This window comes from Tinamus guttatus, unplaced genomic scaffold, assembly GCF_059628265.1.
Source record: "Tinamus guttatus ecotype Peru unplaced genomic scaffold, ASM5962826v1 Tinamus_guttatus_pri_ptg000025l, whole genome shotgun sequence".
In the NCBI taxonomy this organism is placed as follows: Eukaryota; Metazoa; Chordata; class Aves; order Tinamiformes; family Tinamidae; genus Tinamus; species Tinamus guttatus.
The window spans coordinates 593,814-612,074 of NW_028288559.1; the positions used below are offsets into that span (position 1 = coordinate 593,814).

At 39.7% G+C, this 18,261-nt stretch overlaps 1 protein-coding gene across 1 annotated transcript; it reads right to left on the reverse strand.

Annotated features, from left to right (window-relative positions):
• Window positions 1–5,821: 5,821 nt before the first annotated feature.
• Window positions 5,822–18,145, reverse strand: SRD5A1 (steroid 5 alpha-reductase 1). The gene is made up of 5 exons (XM_088525808.1): window positions 17,838–18,145; window positions 16,383–16,549; window positions 10,072–10,173; window positions 8,559–8,709; window positions 5,822–5,932 (listed from the first exon to the last, which is right to left on the reverse strand). Exons 1-5 carry the CDS (start codon window positions 18,143–18,145, stop codon window positions 5,866–5,868), a joined length of 795 nt encoding a protein of 264 aa, XP_088381934.1. The 3' UTR covers window positions 5,822–5,865.
• Window positions 18,146–18,261: the final 116 nt, after the last annotated feature.

The following is an 18,261-nucleotide window of genomic DNA, read 5'->3' on the forward strand; positions in this document are numbered from 1 at the left end:
CTTTTTGTATCTTTTTTGGATTGGAATCAGAAATGGGAACATTCAGAAAAATTAGGAAGAGTTCTGTTGCAATACATGTAAGCCAATGCAGACTGACAGATTTACTTAGAAATCTGCCAGCTTTCAGAAATACAGAAGAGGAACTGTGTATGCTTGCTAATTATCTCTGAGATTTTAGCCACAATAGCAGACTGCATTACATTTGCAAAGGAGTTACCTGTTTTGTCTGCTGTCAACTGAAATTAAAAGCTGTTGTCATGGTAATTCACTTACTATGAATAATTAGGAAATATAAATTACTACTACACTTCTACTGCGTTTTGGTAGCAAATCTGTTAAAGGTGGTAATTACAACTTCAATCAGTTGAAGTTTAGAACATCTATCTTCCAAAAACATTGCATAACAGTTGCAGTTTGAGAAAACTGTTTAAACTGAGAAAACACTTTTGCCTAGGTGCACAATGCAGTTTTACTCTGTAATATTATAAAATAAATTTGCAAAAACCTTAGCCTAATCAAGTGCAAATAATCGTTCTGAAAAAAAAAGCAATGGCGTGTTTCATAAGAGCATATATGAATAATTTGCAGCATTACTGCAAAGAGACTGAAGGGGAAAACAGATACTTCTAAATGAGAATTTAATAGTATAATGAATCAACAACATAGAGAGCTGCAGGGACTAATTTACAGAGAAGAGAAATCAGAGGGAAAGACTTCCAACACCAAAAGCCACATGGTATCTAATGAGAAGACCAGGCATCAGTGAGCAGAGGGAGGAAAGAGTAGAAAACTGTGGGAACCACATATCATGGATTTAGATCAGGGCCATTTTGAATGAAACCTTTTGGTTTAATCAAGTTTTTAAATCCAGAAGTGAACTGATCATAAAAAAAAAAATCAAGTGAACTTGTAAAATGAATGAACTAGTAACAAGATAAAAAAACACATACGAGGCAATCTCACTATCATTAGAGACTTTTATTTGAAGAGAACATTATTTTTGGAAGAGATTTTGGGGGACTGCCTCTCACATTATTCCTTTCCAATGACTTACACAGTACAAATAGACCTCTGCAGAACAGCATTGGGTCTTATCTCTTCATAGAAATAGCTTAAAAGATTCAAGTGCATCTTCTTCATAGCATTTACTGAGAATATGCTAGAAGGCAATGACAAATGTGTGTGCAGACCACCAAGAATGCTTTGCATCAGGTCTGCTGCTGCATGGCCCATAACACTCTCCTCCTTACCATTTTGAACCATGGATCTAAACATGATGTCCAGGTCTAGGATGTCACAGGAACAATTTTTAGGGAACCTTTAGAGGTAATTACTACAACAGAATGCAAAACTTTGTATTTCAACTTTCATTTGTCTTCCAGCAAGACAAATTGTAATTAAAATTGCTTGCTTGTATGGGTTCTGTGTGTGCTTCTGTGAACGTGCATCTGCATTGCTGCAGAAAGTGGGCCAGATTTATCCAGAGAAGGTTTATTTTTCTGATAAAATGGACTGATGGATGTGTGAAAGACAGTTTGGTCAAGAGAAGCTATTACTGATAAAACGTAGTAGTAAAGAACCAGCTGGTACATTCTCATACTACAATAATCAAAAATTGTAGGGATGTTTTTCCAAAATAGTCTACAAATTGTTTGTGGAAGGTAGTCAGGATTTCTTGCCTGCTGGAAGACTGAAACTTTATATGACAACTCATTTTTATGTTTTCTTCATTTCTCCAAATTATGTGCTGCAGAAATGCAATTAAAATAGTTGAAATGCCAGGTTCTGTAGTTGCGTAAACTGAAAATTTCACCTGAATTAACAGCAGGAGGGAATCCGAAAGAGTATTGCTCCCACTTTGCTTCTGTTATTCTTTAATCTGCAGGTAATTGCAGAGTACATCTTCTGTGTAATTAAGGATGTATCATTAGGCAAACTAAATTTATCTTGCGACATTTAATAACCTTTATGAATGCATCTCATCAAGTTCCTATATGCCTCTGGGTATTCTAATATAACCTAGCTGCTAAAGTTCTTGAAACTTCCTTTGGGATACTGGAATTACTGGTACAAAAGTCTTGGCCAACCTTCACAGGTTATACTTACATATATGATTGCTTAAAAAAAAAGAAGTACTCAAGCAAAACACACGATTAAACATCTTTTATTAGTAGAAGAACTTTGGCTAAGATATAGGTGCTCTGAAAAGAGATGTCTTTCCTTGAATAGCTACAGCTATTACTGCTCAATAGAAAGCATACTTACTTTCTTCTGGAAAGGACAGCATACAAAGTTCATTTTCATACTGTGCGCATTTAAGTCAGTATCATGTTTTGTGACAGATAAGCTCTGTGAAACTGCATGGTAAACTATGACAAAGAAATTCTGTCAAAAACATATAGGATTTGACCGAGTTAATTATATACACATGCAAGAATTAACTGTCCAATAATTTCTATATTTTACCTATGAAAGCTTTCTGCAGTATAATACAGTGAGAATATAGAATTACCAAAATCAAACAAAATTTTCTTCTCAGTTTTTAAACAAAATTAACCAGAATTTCTGAAATCTCTGAAATTCACATCCCATAGAACTCAGCATTTCCTTTTCTGTAACAAGAGAAAGAACATTCATAAGCTCTCAGCATATTTCACATATTCCATCCTGTTGTACATAAAGCTGAAGTTAAAGTTGCACAGACAAAAACAGCTAACCTTTTACTCAAGAAAATTATTTTGCAGCATAGAACAAGAGCAAAATTAAGAGATCAGTACACATTCTTCTGTAAACGTTGATACAGTTATACACAACTGTAGTTACACATTCCTTGAATTTAAGGACGTATTTCACATCATTCTGAGATAAAAACAAGTCAGCAGAATTACTCTGATCATAGATCAGACAATTGTATCAGAGATCATAGAAATGATCTATTTTTTCCTTTTACAAAATTACTTTCCTATAACCACACACATAATTGCATATATTCGAATCAAAATATGTACCATATAATAATAAAGGGAAAATGAGAGCATTTTTATTCTCAAGGATTTCAACTGTACTTTGTAACAGATGAAGTTAGGCAGGTAAGGCATCTTTAACATTACTAAACATGAAAGTTTATATACAGGTGTTTGTCATAATAAAAGCTGAAAATATCTTTATATACGCATTTTGGCTGCTAGTACATATTGCCTACAGTTGTTGTTGTCAATCTATGTTGCAAAAAGAACAAATACAAATTGTGCATGTTATTGTTGTGGCATAGATGTATGTGCCTGTATAGTATCTTTTCTTCTTTTATTCATTTAAACCAAGAATACACATTACTGTGTATTATTGCAGAAAAAAGTGATCAAGAAAATTCAGTAAAAGTGTAATAATAGCAGTTAGTGGTAGTAATCTGACTGTTCTAGTACATTATTTGTTGCAACTTCTATGCTCAAATGGGCAATAAATAACTTCCTGTCTCACTCTGAGATCAGACTTTTTTTCTTTTTTTTTTTGTACTGAGTGGCAGGAGGATTAGGCATTTGCATTCGCTAATTTTACCAGAGTGCGGCTGTCTGTGGAGCTTAAAGTCTTTCCCTAATTCAGGAACTGAATACTAAACTGTTTCTCTCAATACTTTATTACTAAAAGAATTTTTGCCTTTTCATAAAAGACTGCGCACAACAGCAAAAATAACATGGGGATGAGAGATTAAATTGCAGTAGCCAGATATTTTTTACCCAATGCTTGTCCCTTTAGTGCTTGTTTTAACAAGTATCCACAAAGATATATATTAAAAGTAATGTGTGCTTATTAATTAACAATAAACTATTTAACCCTCTAAATTAGGCATCATTAGATCATCCACTTCACCATCCCTTCCCCAAGGAACTTGATGAGTGAGTATTCACCAGAACAGCTATGAGCAAAGGTCAAATCACAGTGTCATGATGAAAACAGAGGAAGCCTCAAACTTCCCAGGGAAATTTGTAAACATAACAGTCCAAAAAGCTTAGATAAGTTGAGGGTCAAGTAATGCACCAGCTGACACCTGGGTTTAAAGGGGGGTGGGTGGGTTTTCCTAGATTCTCCCTAAGCAGGATGTTGGCTGAGAGCCCAGTCTGTCATCCCCAGCTAAACAGCAGCACGGACTCCATGGCCAGAGTGACGCCAGCTGGGTCAGTTATCACCCCTAGGAGCCTGACAGTTTCTCTCCACTTCTCCTCAAGGCCATGTCTGTGAGTAGTGACAGAATTTTTACTAGACTTTTTTTTTTTTTTTTTTTTTTAATATCAATTAACAATGGCCAGGACTTCAGGGCAGTAAATACTGTATAAACATGGCAGGAAGGAGAGGAAGAAGAAATAATTAAGTGTAAGCTTGGGTAGCACATTCCTTCAGAGCCCAATTCTTGAATTCATGACATATATTTTAAAATTATTATCTAAAACATTAAAGGTACTGGTTCTTCCCTCAGATATATTACTTTGACTATTACAGTGGTGTAAATCACTATCAGAGGCAGAAATTTGAACTTTGGACAAAGCCTAATTCAACACCATACTGGGAAAGTCAACATCTGGCAAAATTATATTAAGTTTGCTTTGAAGAAAACAATCCAAAATATATCATGTAAACATATCAGAAAACTCTAGGCAAAAGCTTGATTCCCACAGATTTCTGAAGTACCTTAGCAGCATTTTTTTCACATTTCCATATAATTCTTCAGATTCTTTAGAAATTCTGAAGATTATTTTTAACATCACAAGGATACAAAGGACATAGATATGTCCAATTATACATATACTTGGGCTACTATCATGTTTTTGAAACCCCTTTTCGGTCTTTCAAATAAAAGGGGGAGGAGCAAGAACTGCTATTAATAAAGCAAGAAATAAAAACTAAAAGATTGCAGAGTTTTGGAATACAAAACCACTTGGATTAGTATCAACAGCAGAAGGAAGATACAGGCTTTTTTTTTTTTTTAAGCAGCACAATAAGGGTTCTATAAAAATTTGAAGATTTTGCATAACAGTAGAATTGTTAACAGAGAATTGTTAACAATGCTAAACTGACCTAAACAACTCAAATAAAATGTTCTCCCACGGCATTGGGTGACAAAGTGCATTTTGAATCTTATTGGAAATAGTTATCAACTTTGAAAAAAAAAAGCGATTAAAACAACCTATTATTTGCATAAGATACCTCTAAGGCTGTCCGTGTGGCATTAATTCTAATCTATAAAGTGTCCATGTCTGCGTCAGAGTGCAAAGAGCAGGAATAACAAGTAGTCAGTCATGTAAGAGCGACTTTGTTCATCTTCTCTGTGTTAGGATCTCACAGAAATATGGCAGGGAGTAGAGGAGGGATTCGGAAGGCAAAACAAATCAACCTCCTTTGAGGCAAAAGAGCACACAAGACACCATCCAAAACGCGTTAATAACGATCACTGGCCTCATGGCACCATCCTCAGAACAGTGTGTCTGGAGCAGATGAAAAAACAGAAGGCTCTAGGGGCAGAAAAGAAAGGAACAGAAGTCCTGTACAGTATGGTAGCTTCCAAGTCCTGTACAGTATGGTAGCTTCCATGATGTGAATCCAGATACGCTAGCTAATGCATTTATCACTGTGCTCCAGAGGTAGAAAAACACTTCCGTTCCTATCACTGTGCCCAACAGATTTGGGGTTTTCTTTTTGTTTGTTTGTTTTAAGAGGAAAAAAAATAATTGTAGCACTGATCCAGTAATAATAGTCATGCTGATGATTGGAGATTATTAGCTGGCTTATTCTTGTACAGGGTTAGCTGTTGCAGAAAGTAAACATCTCAAAAACACTGTTACCACCAGAGAGATATCATATTTCCAGCACAGCTCAATACACAAATGGAATCAAAATTTTTCTCGACTTCGGGTAGTCTTCAAATTTCTCAAGATACCATCTGAAAGACAAAGAGAGAAATCCCACTAGTATTGCACCTTCAAAATGTCATCAAGGAAATTAAAAGGAGTAATTGTACAATGCTATCTTTGGCTCTAAACCAAGAAAAAAGTCTTTAGAACCTACTCTGGGTAGGTTCACTCACGCTGAGGAAATCTGTTCTCCATTAAAGCTACTGCTGCCAGCAATGGGAAATCATAATAATGTAAATATAGTGTAAATACAACGTAAACGTAAAATAATAAATGTTGAGAGAGCAACCAGGGAAGCAATGGCCTGCTGTTGTAAAATGTGTACTGTAATATATCCTATTTAGAAGCAGAAGGAAAAAAAATGCCAGGAGGATAGCATGCAGTGAATTTTATAGCAACTACATGTGGCAGCAAGAGATTCTTTACATGCTGGAGCAACAGCCCTGTTCTGGATTGGAATAAACCCATTTCCAGTCAGGATATGCATAATCTAGTCAGCCACCAGACTAGTCCTATTGCTACTGGGAGACCTTTACTCTTTTCAAACCCAGACTGTTTCAAAAGAACACATTTATAGCACTACCAATTGTAACTTCTTTTCTGATCATCTTACTTGACAAAGACTTTTCCTGCCACCTTCAAGTATTTCCTGTTCTTCTAGCATGGAAAACAGGAACTACTTTCACCTCAGCTCTACTAAGATGCAGGTATTCTTATTGACAGTCATACTGACAGCTGGATAAGCACAGAAGAAACAACAGCTGACCATTAACCTGAAGTGCTGCTTTTGGGGTTCTGCAGATTTTCACTTTCAATGTAGAGTAAGCGCTCATGCCCTATCTGAATGGTAATATGTGCAAGGAAAGCCCTGTGGATCCCTCCATAGCAGCATGCACTGAATGACTGGCTGCAACTGTGCGATACCAACATTACATTAGTTAGTTTCTTCTGCATTTATTCCAAGTTTTCTAAACTGAACAGCCAAAACCAAAACACATCACTTACATAGATTTGACTGTCTTTAATTCAGTACTGAATGCCTGCAGTTACTGCAGTTATGAAGGGGAACTGCATACCAAGCTACTTTTAGACGTACAGAGTCACCACGTCAAGGAAAGTGTTTATTCTCTACTATTCAGCAGTTAAGAGGCTCTGTCAAGAATACAGTGTCCTGTTTAGGGCTCCTCGTCCAACAGAAACGTACACGAACTAGAGAAGAGTCCAGCAGACAGCTACTAAGGTGGTTAGGTAGCTGGACAAATATGAAGAAAGGCTGAGTGAAATGGGTTTGTTCAGCCTGGAGAAGAGAAGGTTAAGGTGGAACCTAATTGCAGTCTTTTAGTACCGACAAGTAAATTAGAGAGAAGACAGAGGCAGACTCTTCTTGGAGGCACACAAGAAATGTGTGCCTCTACAAGTGGCAGAGGCTACAAGCTGCATCAAGGAAAATTCCAGCTGGACATAAGGACAGAATTCTTCCTCTTGCGAATGGGAAAGCACTGGATGAGGCTGCTCAGAGAAGAGTTGAGACCTCCATCCTGAGATACACTCAAAATTCAACTGGATGAGCCACGAACAAGCTGGCCTGGCCTTAAAGGTAGCCCTGGCTGACAAACGGATTGGATGACCTTGAGGTGTCCCTTCCAAACTAGACTGCTCTGTGCCTCAGCTCACTAGTGGCAGAAGATAAAACAAGGGGAAATGGTCACACGTGACAGCTTGGAAGGCTCAGGTTGGGTATTAGGAAAAAATCTTTCATGGAGAGGGCAATGGAGAACAAGACCACTCCAGGAACATGGTGAAGGAAAATCTCCATCTCCAGAGGCTCTTTTCAAAATTCTGTTAGACAAAGCCACGGCTGATCTGATTCACTTTTTCTGTTTCCTCATACTATTTCCAGTCAATTTCCTCCTTGAATTGAGGTTTATTTCTCATGCAATTGAGTTGCATAGTGAGAAGCAAAGCAGGAAGTTGAAAATAACAAAAATGATTAACACTTAAATTGTACGATTAAGGTATTCAAATCATTTTAAATCTGTTATTCTTTAAAGAGCATTCTTCCAAGAAACAAGTTTTCCCTCAAACTTGATTCTTCTGTTAAGAGAAGAAAAGTCAGCATGTGATTACAGTCCATTATCAGTCTGATGGATTATTTACAGAATAGGGACTATTAAATACTGTATATTAAGCAATATAATTGTTGACATTTACACTACACTATACACTTGATAGATTATACACTATCCATATTACATCCATATTATAAACCATAATGGAAGCCCATAGAATGATTTTCCTTTTTTTTTTTCAATATTGTAGAAAGAAGTGCAAGGGAAAGAGGAGTATACTATATCTGAAGGAAAGACAATTTTCCTAAACGAGTCTATAATCTTTTTAGGCCATGTTTAATGAAATATCATTATTTTGACCTCACTGTACATTGTGTACTCCTTCTCCTTATCCCTAATACTACTGTGGCGGAATCTTGCTCAGTTTAATACTACTCAGAGAGTATTCTGTGTTACTCAAGACTGCAGTAGCCAAGCCTTTCGCAAGACTTGTTCTGTAACATCCCTACAGGTTAAGGCATAATTTATAAAATGGAAATAAAGTGTGACATAAAGACAACAGAAATTTTAAGATACAAATACTTACTGGTGGTGTTGTCTTGCCCGTGAACCCAAGATGAAAAGGCTGCACAATGCAAACGCAAGACTTTGAATGGTGCAGCAGGCAAGGGCAAACCCAAACCATTCCACGACCTCTCCAAAAAAGTTTGCTCCGCTGACATATTCAAACATTCCTCCTAAAAAGCAGGACAAATTTATTCTAATAGCACCGTAATCAAGGAGAGCTTCAATAATCTCTCTTACAGGTAGCACAGTAATCCATTTTTCAGTTAATATAATTTTTAAAGGCAGGGAAAGCAGTATTTTTCAGTTTAATTTCAAAGATTACTTCTGATCTCATTCTAGAACACAGATCTTTTCCAGCTCCAATTTTCCTCTTTAATCATGACAGAGAAAAGCAGATTTATTACTACCAGAAGCAATTTCATGCCTTTATAGATAATTACTTTACAATAATACTGAACTGGCTCTTTGATCATGAACTCAAACTTTTTAAAATGTAAAGTACACCTGGCATTAGTTAGGATATAGTGTCTAGTTTTTTTATTCTATTGAAGTACTTCAGAAATTAAGTTAATGATAAGCACAATATTATTATTATGAAGTGGCCATACATTTTTTACTCAGGCAAATTTATTCCCTGGTGTAAGATGGGGTTTTTTTATGGTTTCTTTTTGTTTGTTTGTTTGTTTTTTTAAGATGCATCTTTTGTTCTTATCTCTAGCTAGGTCTAAGGAAAGCTTATCTTAACTGCTTCAATCTTGCCATTCAGTGAAATAAGTGAATAACACTGGTTGTTTATTTCTAAAACAATTATGCACAAACAGTATTTATATCTATTAAAGATACAAACCAAACTTGGAGAAATTGCAGAATTCAGAAGTAACTTATTTCCTACTCTCTGAGAGTGTAAAATGCCTGGAATGCCCTAATGCTTCTAAGAATGTCAATAAACCTTCACCATTCATTAACTTTCATAAGAAGCCCTTCCATATTCTGTACTGTCCCATGAGGAACAAAACTACCCAAGTCTAACCCTCTTTGGATTTCTGTCCTATTTCCTCACCACAGTATTCCTTGCTTGTTCTGATTCCTTGAGATCCATCCCTCTGCAGATATGGAACAACTGCTGTGGTGCATACAACTGATTAAGTATCTGAGCACCTTTTGCCCTTCCCCACAGTGGGATACTAATTTATGTCTCTATTTTCTTCCCTCTACCCACCTGCTGACTCTCCAGAACGTTGTGGAACGCTGTGGAAGGCTGTGTTAGGTTTGTACTACTTTTTAAAATAGGATCAAAATTGGCCAAGAAATTCAAAGGTTTGTGCAGACCACATGATGCATGCAACTGTCTCTTTACAATACTTGGCTTAAGAGAAAAATGTTTCCCAAACTGTGAAATTACTTCTTAATATAGACTACTTCTACATTAAGACACTTCTAATCTAAGCCTATGCTACTGCATCATCCCAAAAATATACAAAGCTTTAGAAGGTGTTCTATTAGTATATGTTTCTGTAATATTTTTTACTCACCTTTTGGTATTTTATAACCAGTTTCCCCTGGTTTCCTCAGATTTCTGAGAATATGATCAGAATGAATATTGATTGCCATGCCAATCACCCACCCTAGAAAACCTGAAGAAAAATATTTAAAATAGTAACTTCGATACACTGAGTTGAAGGGCTTGATCAGAAAACAACCTGCAATCAGATATTTTATATTACATATTAGGCAACATATCATCTCAAAGTTGTATTAATACAAGCAGTATAAGCAATTGTAATGACATTATGCACAATCATAATCCCACACTGAGCCCTTCTGACAGGAGACTCATAGCAATTAACAGGTCTCTCGATAGGAACAGTGCTGTATGAAGTTTTATTCTTATGTTGCTATGTTTCTATAAAAGGTTTGCATACACCTCTCCCTTCTGTGCAGAAAATTGAATACAACATTTTAAACAAAACTGAAGGAATCAGCTGTTCTGATTCCTAACGAAAGAGTATATTTAATTTCTCCTTTTCAATATGCTAGAGTTTTCACAGCAGACAACTTTTGCCCAACGAAGGGAACAATGAGATATGCAGTGGGTCCAGATGCAGGACTAGTGCAGAAAACATAAGCAAGGGCTTCCAGGAGTTAGGCTTAGGCTTGCTGAGTACTGTGGGTACTGAGCTTGCCTCACATGCCTTTAATAATGTTCCACAAGGAGAGAAGAAAAAGGTTTCACTTTTCCAAGATGGTAGATGAGTTCCTGTCTTACTGCCTCAACTTCAATTAAGTACTATTCCCTTTTCTGTAGCCTAAACCCAATCTACAAAACCTGTGGCAGAAACTGAATGCTAAGCATTTTACGCTCCTGAGGTAAACCAAAGGATTGCCAAATCTGTCCAGAGTTGTAAATGTACAGATCTGTCAACCTGAAAAATACAGGATCAACGTGAACACTGCTCATATTATGTAATCCACAGAACAATTTATGTCACTTTTTGCTTCTCAGCTGCGATCCCATTTCTACTGGGTAGAAGTAAAACACTGAACCAGGAGAATGTATGCTTAGGTTGACATTCTTTTGAAGAGTATGAAATTAGTTTCTGCTCACATTTGGCTTCCTTCGAGTAAGTGTTTGGTGACATTAGCAACAAGAAGTTGGAGGTACACAATAAATATCACCTTGACTGTGAAGTAATCTTAAAACAGCACTAAATTGTGCAAGAACTGAACCACCTGGATGCAACCTAATTGTACAAACTGGTGGATGAGTAGGGTCTCATGAAGTCTTATAACCACCACTACCCGGAAAAAGAATGTGAAGTAGAGCAATGAAAATGAGAATTTCAAAAGGGAAGCATGTTCTCACCAGCAGCCTGGGAGGTGGTCGTCAGCCTACCGCTTGTTTTTAAGGAAACCCCAGCTGCAACAACATTCTGTACTAGCCATGATCACAGGAACTAAAACTTCTCTTCTAAATCATTTAGTCGTCAAAACAACCAGTCTAATAAATTTATCCGCACAAGACCTCCAAGTGGACCAAATACTGCACTAATTCAGTGATTTCAGACACTTCACATAGGCGATGGAATCTACAGTGCAAGATCAGGGATCTTTTTTTTTTTTTGCTTACTCTCATGGTATTTTCTTTTGCATATGCTACTCCTAATTCCCAAGATCCATCCTAAAATTTAATAATTGGGAAAAAAAAAAAAAAAGTGAAATTACTGGAACTACTGGGTGACAGAAACTGCAGTAGAAACTTCTGTCCTCAAGAACATGCCACTGCTATCAAATCTAAGAATGAACTAAATTGCAGCTTTACAGCCTAGTTCAGAAAGGTCTTTAGGAAGAGTACACTGATTGGGATATTTGTGAACAAGATGTATGATATTAAGGCACATATATTAAGGAATTCTAGCTCAACAGATCTATGCAAACTAGTCAGAAATCTTTCTGACTAGCTCTGTGTTTACACCTTGGCTGCATGCTGCTTTGAGGGGAAAATGAAAGAGAAAATGAAAGGGAAAATGCTATCCTGAGCTACAAAAGAAATAAGATCCTAACAGATCTTTCCACACTGTACCTGAACAAAGAGGTGGGAAAACTTTATTTTTACCATTTGTTGTGTGTGTGAGGCACTTCACTAGTAACAGAGAAGCGGGAATATATTTTATTGATGACAGATAGTGACTTCGCTTTGCTTTCCAAACTCCTTCCGAAAGGAGTCTGGGTACAGCTGGCCCCAATTCTCATCCCACACTTGGTCAACAGTTTATCTCTAAAAGATTTAATGTGCACATGAGTTAAAACTCAGCAGAGTTTCCCAAAGGTTTGTAAAATTATAGCCTAGTATTAAACACTTACCAAGGATCTGCAGGACATAAGGAATCTCTCAACCTCAAGGAGTAACCTTGAGATGCATCTCTGCCTAAGAGGAGATTCTGCAGTGCAGCCTGATGCCATGCAGGAAAACTCTTAAGTGCTCTGTGTTGAACACTATTTATGTGGGAGGAGAGAAAATGATGATTGACTAGATCATAATTCACATGCTCAAAAGGTCTTAGCTGGCACATACCCATGTAGCCCCTATCTATGCGGGGTTTACAGGGAGGTCAGGTAGAGGGTGAAAGGAGAAGGGTAGGAACACACCAGCACAGTGACTTCTGGACACCATGGACCTCGTGTCTACAATCAAAGGGAAAGATGGGGAGGCTGCTTCTGCTCCATCTCCGCTGTAGCCAGGACCAATCACCTTGTATTAATTGAGTGCAAACTGGGAACCACTGCTCCTGGTATCACTGGGAATGTCACTTAGGGGCACTGGTCCCTCTGGTTCAAAAATATTACACTTCAATACCAGTGTTTTCTACTGGTATCAACAATTTTTTTTTTAAAAGGAAGCAAAATGCAACAAAAGAGAAGCGAGGGGAGATCTTATCAACGTGTACATAAGTATCTAAAGGGAGGGTGTAAAGGCCATTGGGCCAGACTCTTCTCAGTAGAGCCCAGTAACAGGGTGAAAAGCAACAGGCACAAAGTGAAACTCGGGAAATTCTGTCTGAACATAAGGAACAACCTCTTTAATGTGAAGGTGACTGCGCACTGCAGCAGCTTGCTTAGAGATGTGGTAAACTGTCCAACCCTGGGAGATATTCAAAAACCACCTGGACCCATCCTGGACAACCGGCTCTAAGTGACCCAACTTGAGCAGGGCAGTTGAATTAGATCTCCCAAGGTCCCTTCCAGCTCAGCCATTCTGCAATTCTTGTTACACTGCACTGTTCTTCAACTATGTCAGTGGTGATATACTCACATAGTTTAATATTAAAAAAAAAAACTTTAAAAAACAAACAAACAAAAAAAAACCACACTTTTAAAGATCTCTTAGGTGTTAACCACTAGTGGCCAGACTGTTCAGGAATAGATTTATCCAATTAAATTAATATTGAGAATCAAAGTCCTGGCAATGATCTCTGGCACATAACACAGTATTCCTTTTATGACACTAATTGTAGGATTTATTATGTAGCACAGAAGATGCACCTATTTTTGTTCATGGACAATTTTATTTAATCAATTACGTACCGATGAAGTCCTAACTCATGATTCAGTTTGACATCTGCCTTGATGTCTTCTAACCACAACTGCCAAAGACCTGTATTTTATGACTTCCAAGTTCTCAGTCTCCACACAGCAGAGCCCAGAGTTGGGCACACGCTCCCCATGACTTGGCTTGCACCCAGGCAAGGACATGCAGGCAGGAAGGGAGCCTGCGTTTGCTCCAGTAGAGTCCGATCCACAGCTTGAACACACAATACGAGTGAGCTCAGTAGACTATTAAATTTGAGAGGCTTTTCCCCCCCTGCTCCTTCATCCTTCAAAGCTCCTTGCTTTGTAAGAAGGGATCACCCGTAGCATATGGATGACAGATACTATGAGAGTTACTAAATATCCTATGTCCTAATAGCCAGATTAGACTTTACTCCTGGCTGTCATTAATCACACCTATTCCAGGTAAAGTGGAGGTAGAATGCCTGTTTGCTCATCCAGCCTCCGCAGGCAACTTCAAACCAACATTCTCTTGCCAACACCTCTAATTTATAGGTGTTGCTCTGCTTGCAGAGCTGCTGAGATGACATAGTTCTTTCGAAACCCAGAAGGGTTAGCCATCAAAATTAGCATTTTAGCAGGTATGAAAAGTGTAATAAAAGACAAAGGAATACTGCAAAGGTATCAATGAAGTTAAAGCAGGCAGAGAAAGGAAGGAGTTCCTGAATAAAACTGGGGATGAAATAGGGAAAAAACCCACAAGATTGACAGGGAATAATTGGCAGTAGATGCAAATGCAGATAGTATTTGGTCCTATATCTGGCACTAACCATCTCAGGGTACTGTGGGTGCTCTTGATAAGTTCACAAGCTTTTCAGTGGTACATAGATACACACTGGAAGACTGTGATGGCAACGTTCCCGCATCGATTGGGAATGTAGTAATTGCTTTATGAATTATTGCACTGCACCTTAAGCAGATGTAAAGTTTCCCCTGAAAGGAACCTAGTTCACTACTCCCGAATTAAATCGGCACCCAGTACATAGCAGCTGTGAGGGAAGCACACTGCTAGCGTAGATTAAAGCTACTGCTTTCCCATGGCTCCCTCCTGAACATCTGAAAACAGACATTCAACCTAAGGACCCCCAGACTGAGAACACAGTTCTTCAAAACCCTTTGTCCTGATAGTTCATTAGCCTCATTCCTCCAACTCTATTTTCACCACGAATTTAGTTCACTTCAGCTTCCAGCTACTGAATCTCCTTCGCCTGCTACTTTCAGACACATTTCTGTTCCTCACGTAACTTAAACTGAAGTGATAATCTCGTAAAATTCCTTGGCAAAGGAGTGTTCTTGCTATTCCACTCAGGTTTTCTTGTCGTTTTGTCAGAGGCATAAGACATTGACAGATGTTTTTCAAAGTTTAGAGCATCGTAGTACAATTGTTCAGAATGTATTCAATGTGCAACAGAGCCACGCTGCATCCAAGTGACCAAAACTACAAGCACGAATTATTTAGAGGTACTTGCTGGGATAAACACAAATTAGTAATTATAAATATGCGCTAATAGATATTGACTCACAGTTTGTTTACAGAACTGAATTGAGATAATCTTTTGATTAGGCAGAAAAATTAAGACACCAAAAACCTCAGCTTATAGTCTATGTTGCAACAGATCCTGTACAGTTTGCCAGGTCCATCTGAAATTCCTGTCAGCTTAAACGTGGATCTAAGAGTCAAGCACCAAAAGAGTTTCAATTTTATACAAGTGCCCAGCTCCCACTGAAAATCATTCTCTTGTGCCTTATTATTTCCTAAAAAGGGAAAAAATTATCCTCCTAATTTGTGCAAGATAATCTATTTAGCTTCAAACCTCTTCAAGCTTACATTCTTCATACAGAATTTAGCTTAACAGTCCTCTGTTCTGATCTGCAATAAAGGTAAAGACTTCTTAAACTTGAGAAATCCATGAGAAGACTAATTTGTTCTGGCTCCAGAAAGAGAAACTGTATCGGTCAGATCAATGACTGACACGGCCTCTTATTCTCCAACTACCTTAAGCTAGGAGTAAATCTTTTGGTAAAGATTTCATTAGGAAACCATATTTGATTTTTGGTAGCTGAATACAGAGCAAAGCCTACATTTTTGCTGTATTTTCCAGTCATGTAAATCTATGCCTGACAACAAGTATAGTGGCAGCTCCCGGGAGGACTGAAGGATCAGCCCCTACTCCATGTTGAGATAACTTAATTTTTCACAACAATGGTCCCATTAAAAGATTCTCATTTGTGAAAGTAAACAGCTGAATGGCAAGGACATCTAGAACTAGAAATGCAACTGTCCTTCAGTAGATCTTTATTCCATTCATTTGCTCCTTTTAGTCTGAAACCATATGAACTTTATGTTGTCTAAACACCATGAAACAAAGAACTTTAGTTACATTAGCTCTTTGCTTGTTTGTTCTAAACCCATGTGCTGCCGGTTTCATTTAAGGCCCCCAGTTCTCAGGCTGAACAGTACATGACCTTTATTCATCTTTTCTTTTCATGCTAGTTGAGCTTATTCCCAGGTTTACTCTGGAAAACTACATCTGAAACTGTAAGAATCAGTCTTACAGTTGGAAGTATCTTAATCTTTTTTACTGTACACCTATTGTACAGAGCAAAAACAACAAAGCTATTCAGAATTCTGAATAACTATTTTGTAATTGAACATATTATGATACAAATATGATAAGAAGCCATAAGAAAAAAGGGTGTTCTACTACCGATGTTATCACAACACATTTCAACTTACCTGTAATGAAGTAAGGCCCTTTTAGCCAGTCTGCAGGGTATTTTACATAGGCGCTTAAGGTTCGGCCTTGCAAGTACCCGTTGTAGGCACAGAACAGAAGCGCTAGCACAAAAGTGAAGAATGGGGTTGGCTTTCCTTGCCGGATCAGAAAGGGAAATATGAGTGACCTGTAATAAACAGGGAAAGAAGAGTTACAGTAACAAGGAGAAAACAAATATTTTGAGGCCCAAATCTGCAATCCATACTCATATCCTACTTTGTAAATTCTCATTAGAGTCTTTGATCCCAGTACAGAAGGATAATGATGCTTTAACACCTAAAAAGGTGTCTCACTGCCTAGTGGGAGTTACAAGGACGATCCTTTCCTCCCCTTTTTGAGAGAGATTTTACCTCAAGCAATTACTTTGAGCACTTTAATAAAGAAAACTGATATTAAATGCAGCATTTTCTCATTTGTTCTGAAGTCCTAAATAGTGCAATCATGGATTCCAAAGTGAACTTGATCTTGTAATCCCTTCATAAAGTTCCCTGGGACTTCCAAGTGGAGAGGAAAACATCAGCCTGAAAAACACTTCAGTGTGTTATAAGCCTTTAATCCAACGGGGACACCTTGCAACCAGGATCTTCGTCATCGCCACAAGTAATCTTTATCTGTACGGAATGTGAAGCGCTAATAAGGTGACCTGCTACAAAAATATGCCCAGCCATGTGTTTCACAAGCATGCGTGTAAATACACGCTTGCAGGCACGCACCCCACAGCTGGGCTAGGACAAGCAAATAGAAAACCCGAGCTAGAGCAGTCAGGCCAGCAGGGCAAAGGTTAGGCGGCCGCCGCGGCGGGACAGCTCGCGGGCTGCGGGTGTTTCTGCTGCAGGCTGCGGAGGCGGCCACCGCCGCGCTGGACACCCCGCGTGACTCCTCCACGGTGCAGGATCTGCGGGCCCGACAGAAGCTTTGATAACCTCAGTGCATACGCAGCACATCTGGCCAAGGAGGAGCAGGGACACGCATGTTCCGGGGAAGGCAGCCCCCCTGAACAGATCCGACCTGACCACAGCTCCCATGCTGACCTAAAAACAGGCACTGAAAAGGAGAAACAATCAGTGGGTCCAGAAGCCTTTGATTACTCTGCAAATGCTGCTAATGTGACAAATTCACACTCCGTGTGTGAACGGAATCCCAAGCGGCTGCTTCCCTAGCAAAATCCTTGGCCTGCTTCCCTGGCATCACTTACCAGACAGGCTCCAAATAAACAAATAAGAAGGGAGGAAAGTCCACGCTCTCCCGCACGCAACCACCCGGCTCCGGCCCCCCACGGCACGCGCAGCCCCGGCCCCTGCGCGCGTTTGCGGCCCGCCCGCGTTTCAACGGGCGCCGTTCTGAAACGCGCCGCGCGGAAACACCGTCCTGCGGGTCAGCCGGGAGGCGGCGGCGGCCCCGCGCGCGGCGCCCACCTCTGCGCGTAGTGCACCACGAAGAGCGCGAGCAGGACGGCGTTGGGGCGCTCGTGGAGGCGCCCGCCGCCGCACACGGCCAGCCCCAGCGGGATGAGCAGCGAGGGCAGCTCCTGCAGCAGCCAGGCCGGGCGCGCGGGCACGGGGCAGCCGAAGCGGCGCGACGCGTAGCGCCCGTAGGGCATGGGCACGAAGCGCAGCAGCAGCGCCGCGCCGGCCCCCACCGCTACGAGCCCCCAGGGCAGCGTCTCCAGCAGCCGCCGCTCCGCCGGGCCCGGCGCCCGCTGCGCCAGCGCGCACACATCCATGACCGTCACCGCCGCTGCGGCGGCCCCGCGCCGACCGCCTCCATTCATGCGGCGCCGCCGCCCCGCCCCGCGCCGCCGCGCACCAATGGGGCACGCGGGGCGAGGCCGCCGCGCAC

Excerpts from the sequence above, each read along its gene's own strand:
- SRD5A1 (XM_088525808.1), bottom strand. The coding sequence starts at position 18,145 with ATGGATGTGTGCGCGCTGGCGCAGCGGGCGCCGGGCCCGGCGGAGCGG. Across the intron at positions 10,174-16,382 it reads AGGGCCTTACTTCATTACAG|GTTTTCTAGGGTGGGTGATT; the intron begins GTAAGTTGAAAT and ends ATTTTTCTTCAG. Across the intron at positions 5,933-8,558 it reads CGGGCAAGACAACACCACCA|ATGGTATCTTGAGAAATTTG; the intron begins GTAAGTATTTGT and ends TTTGTCTTTCAG.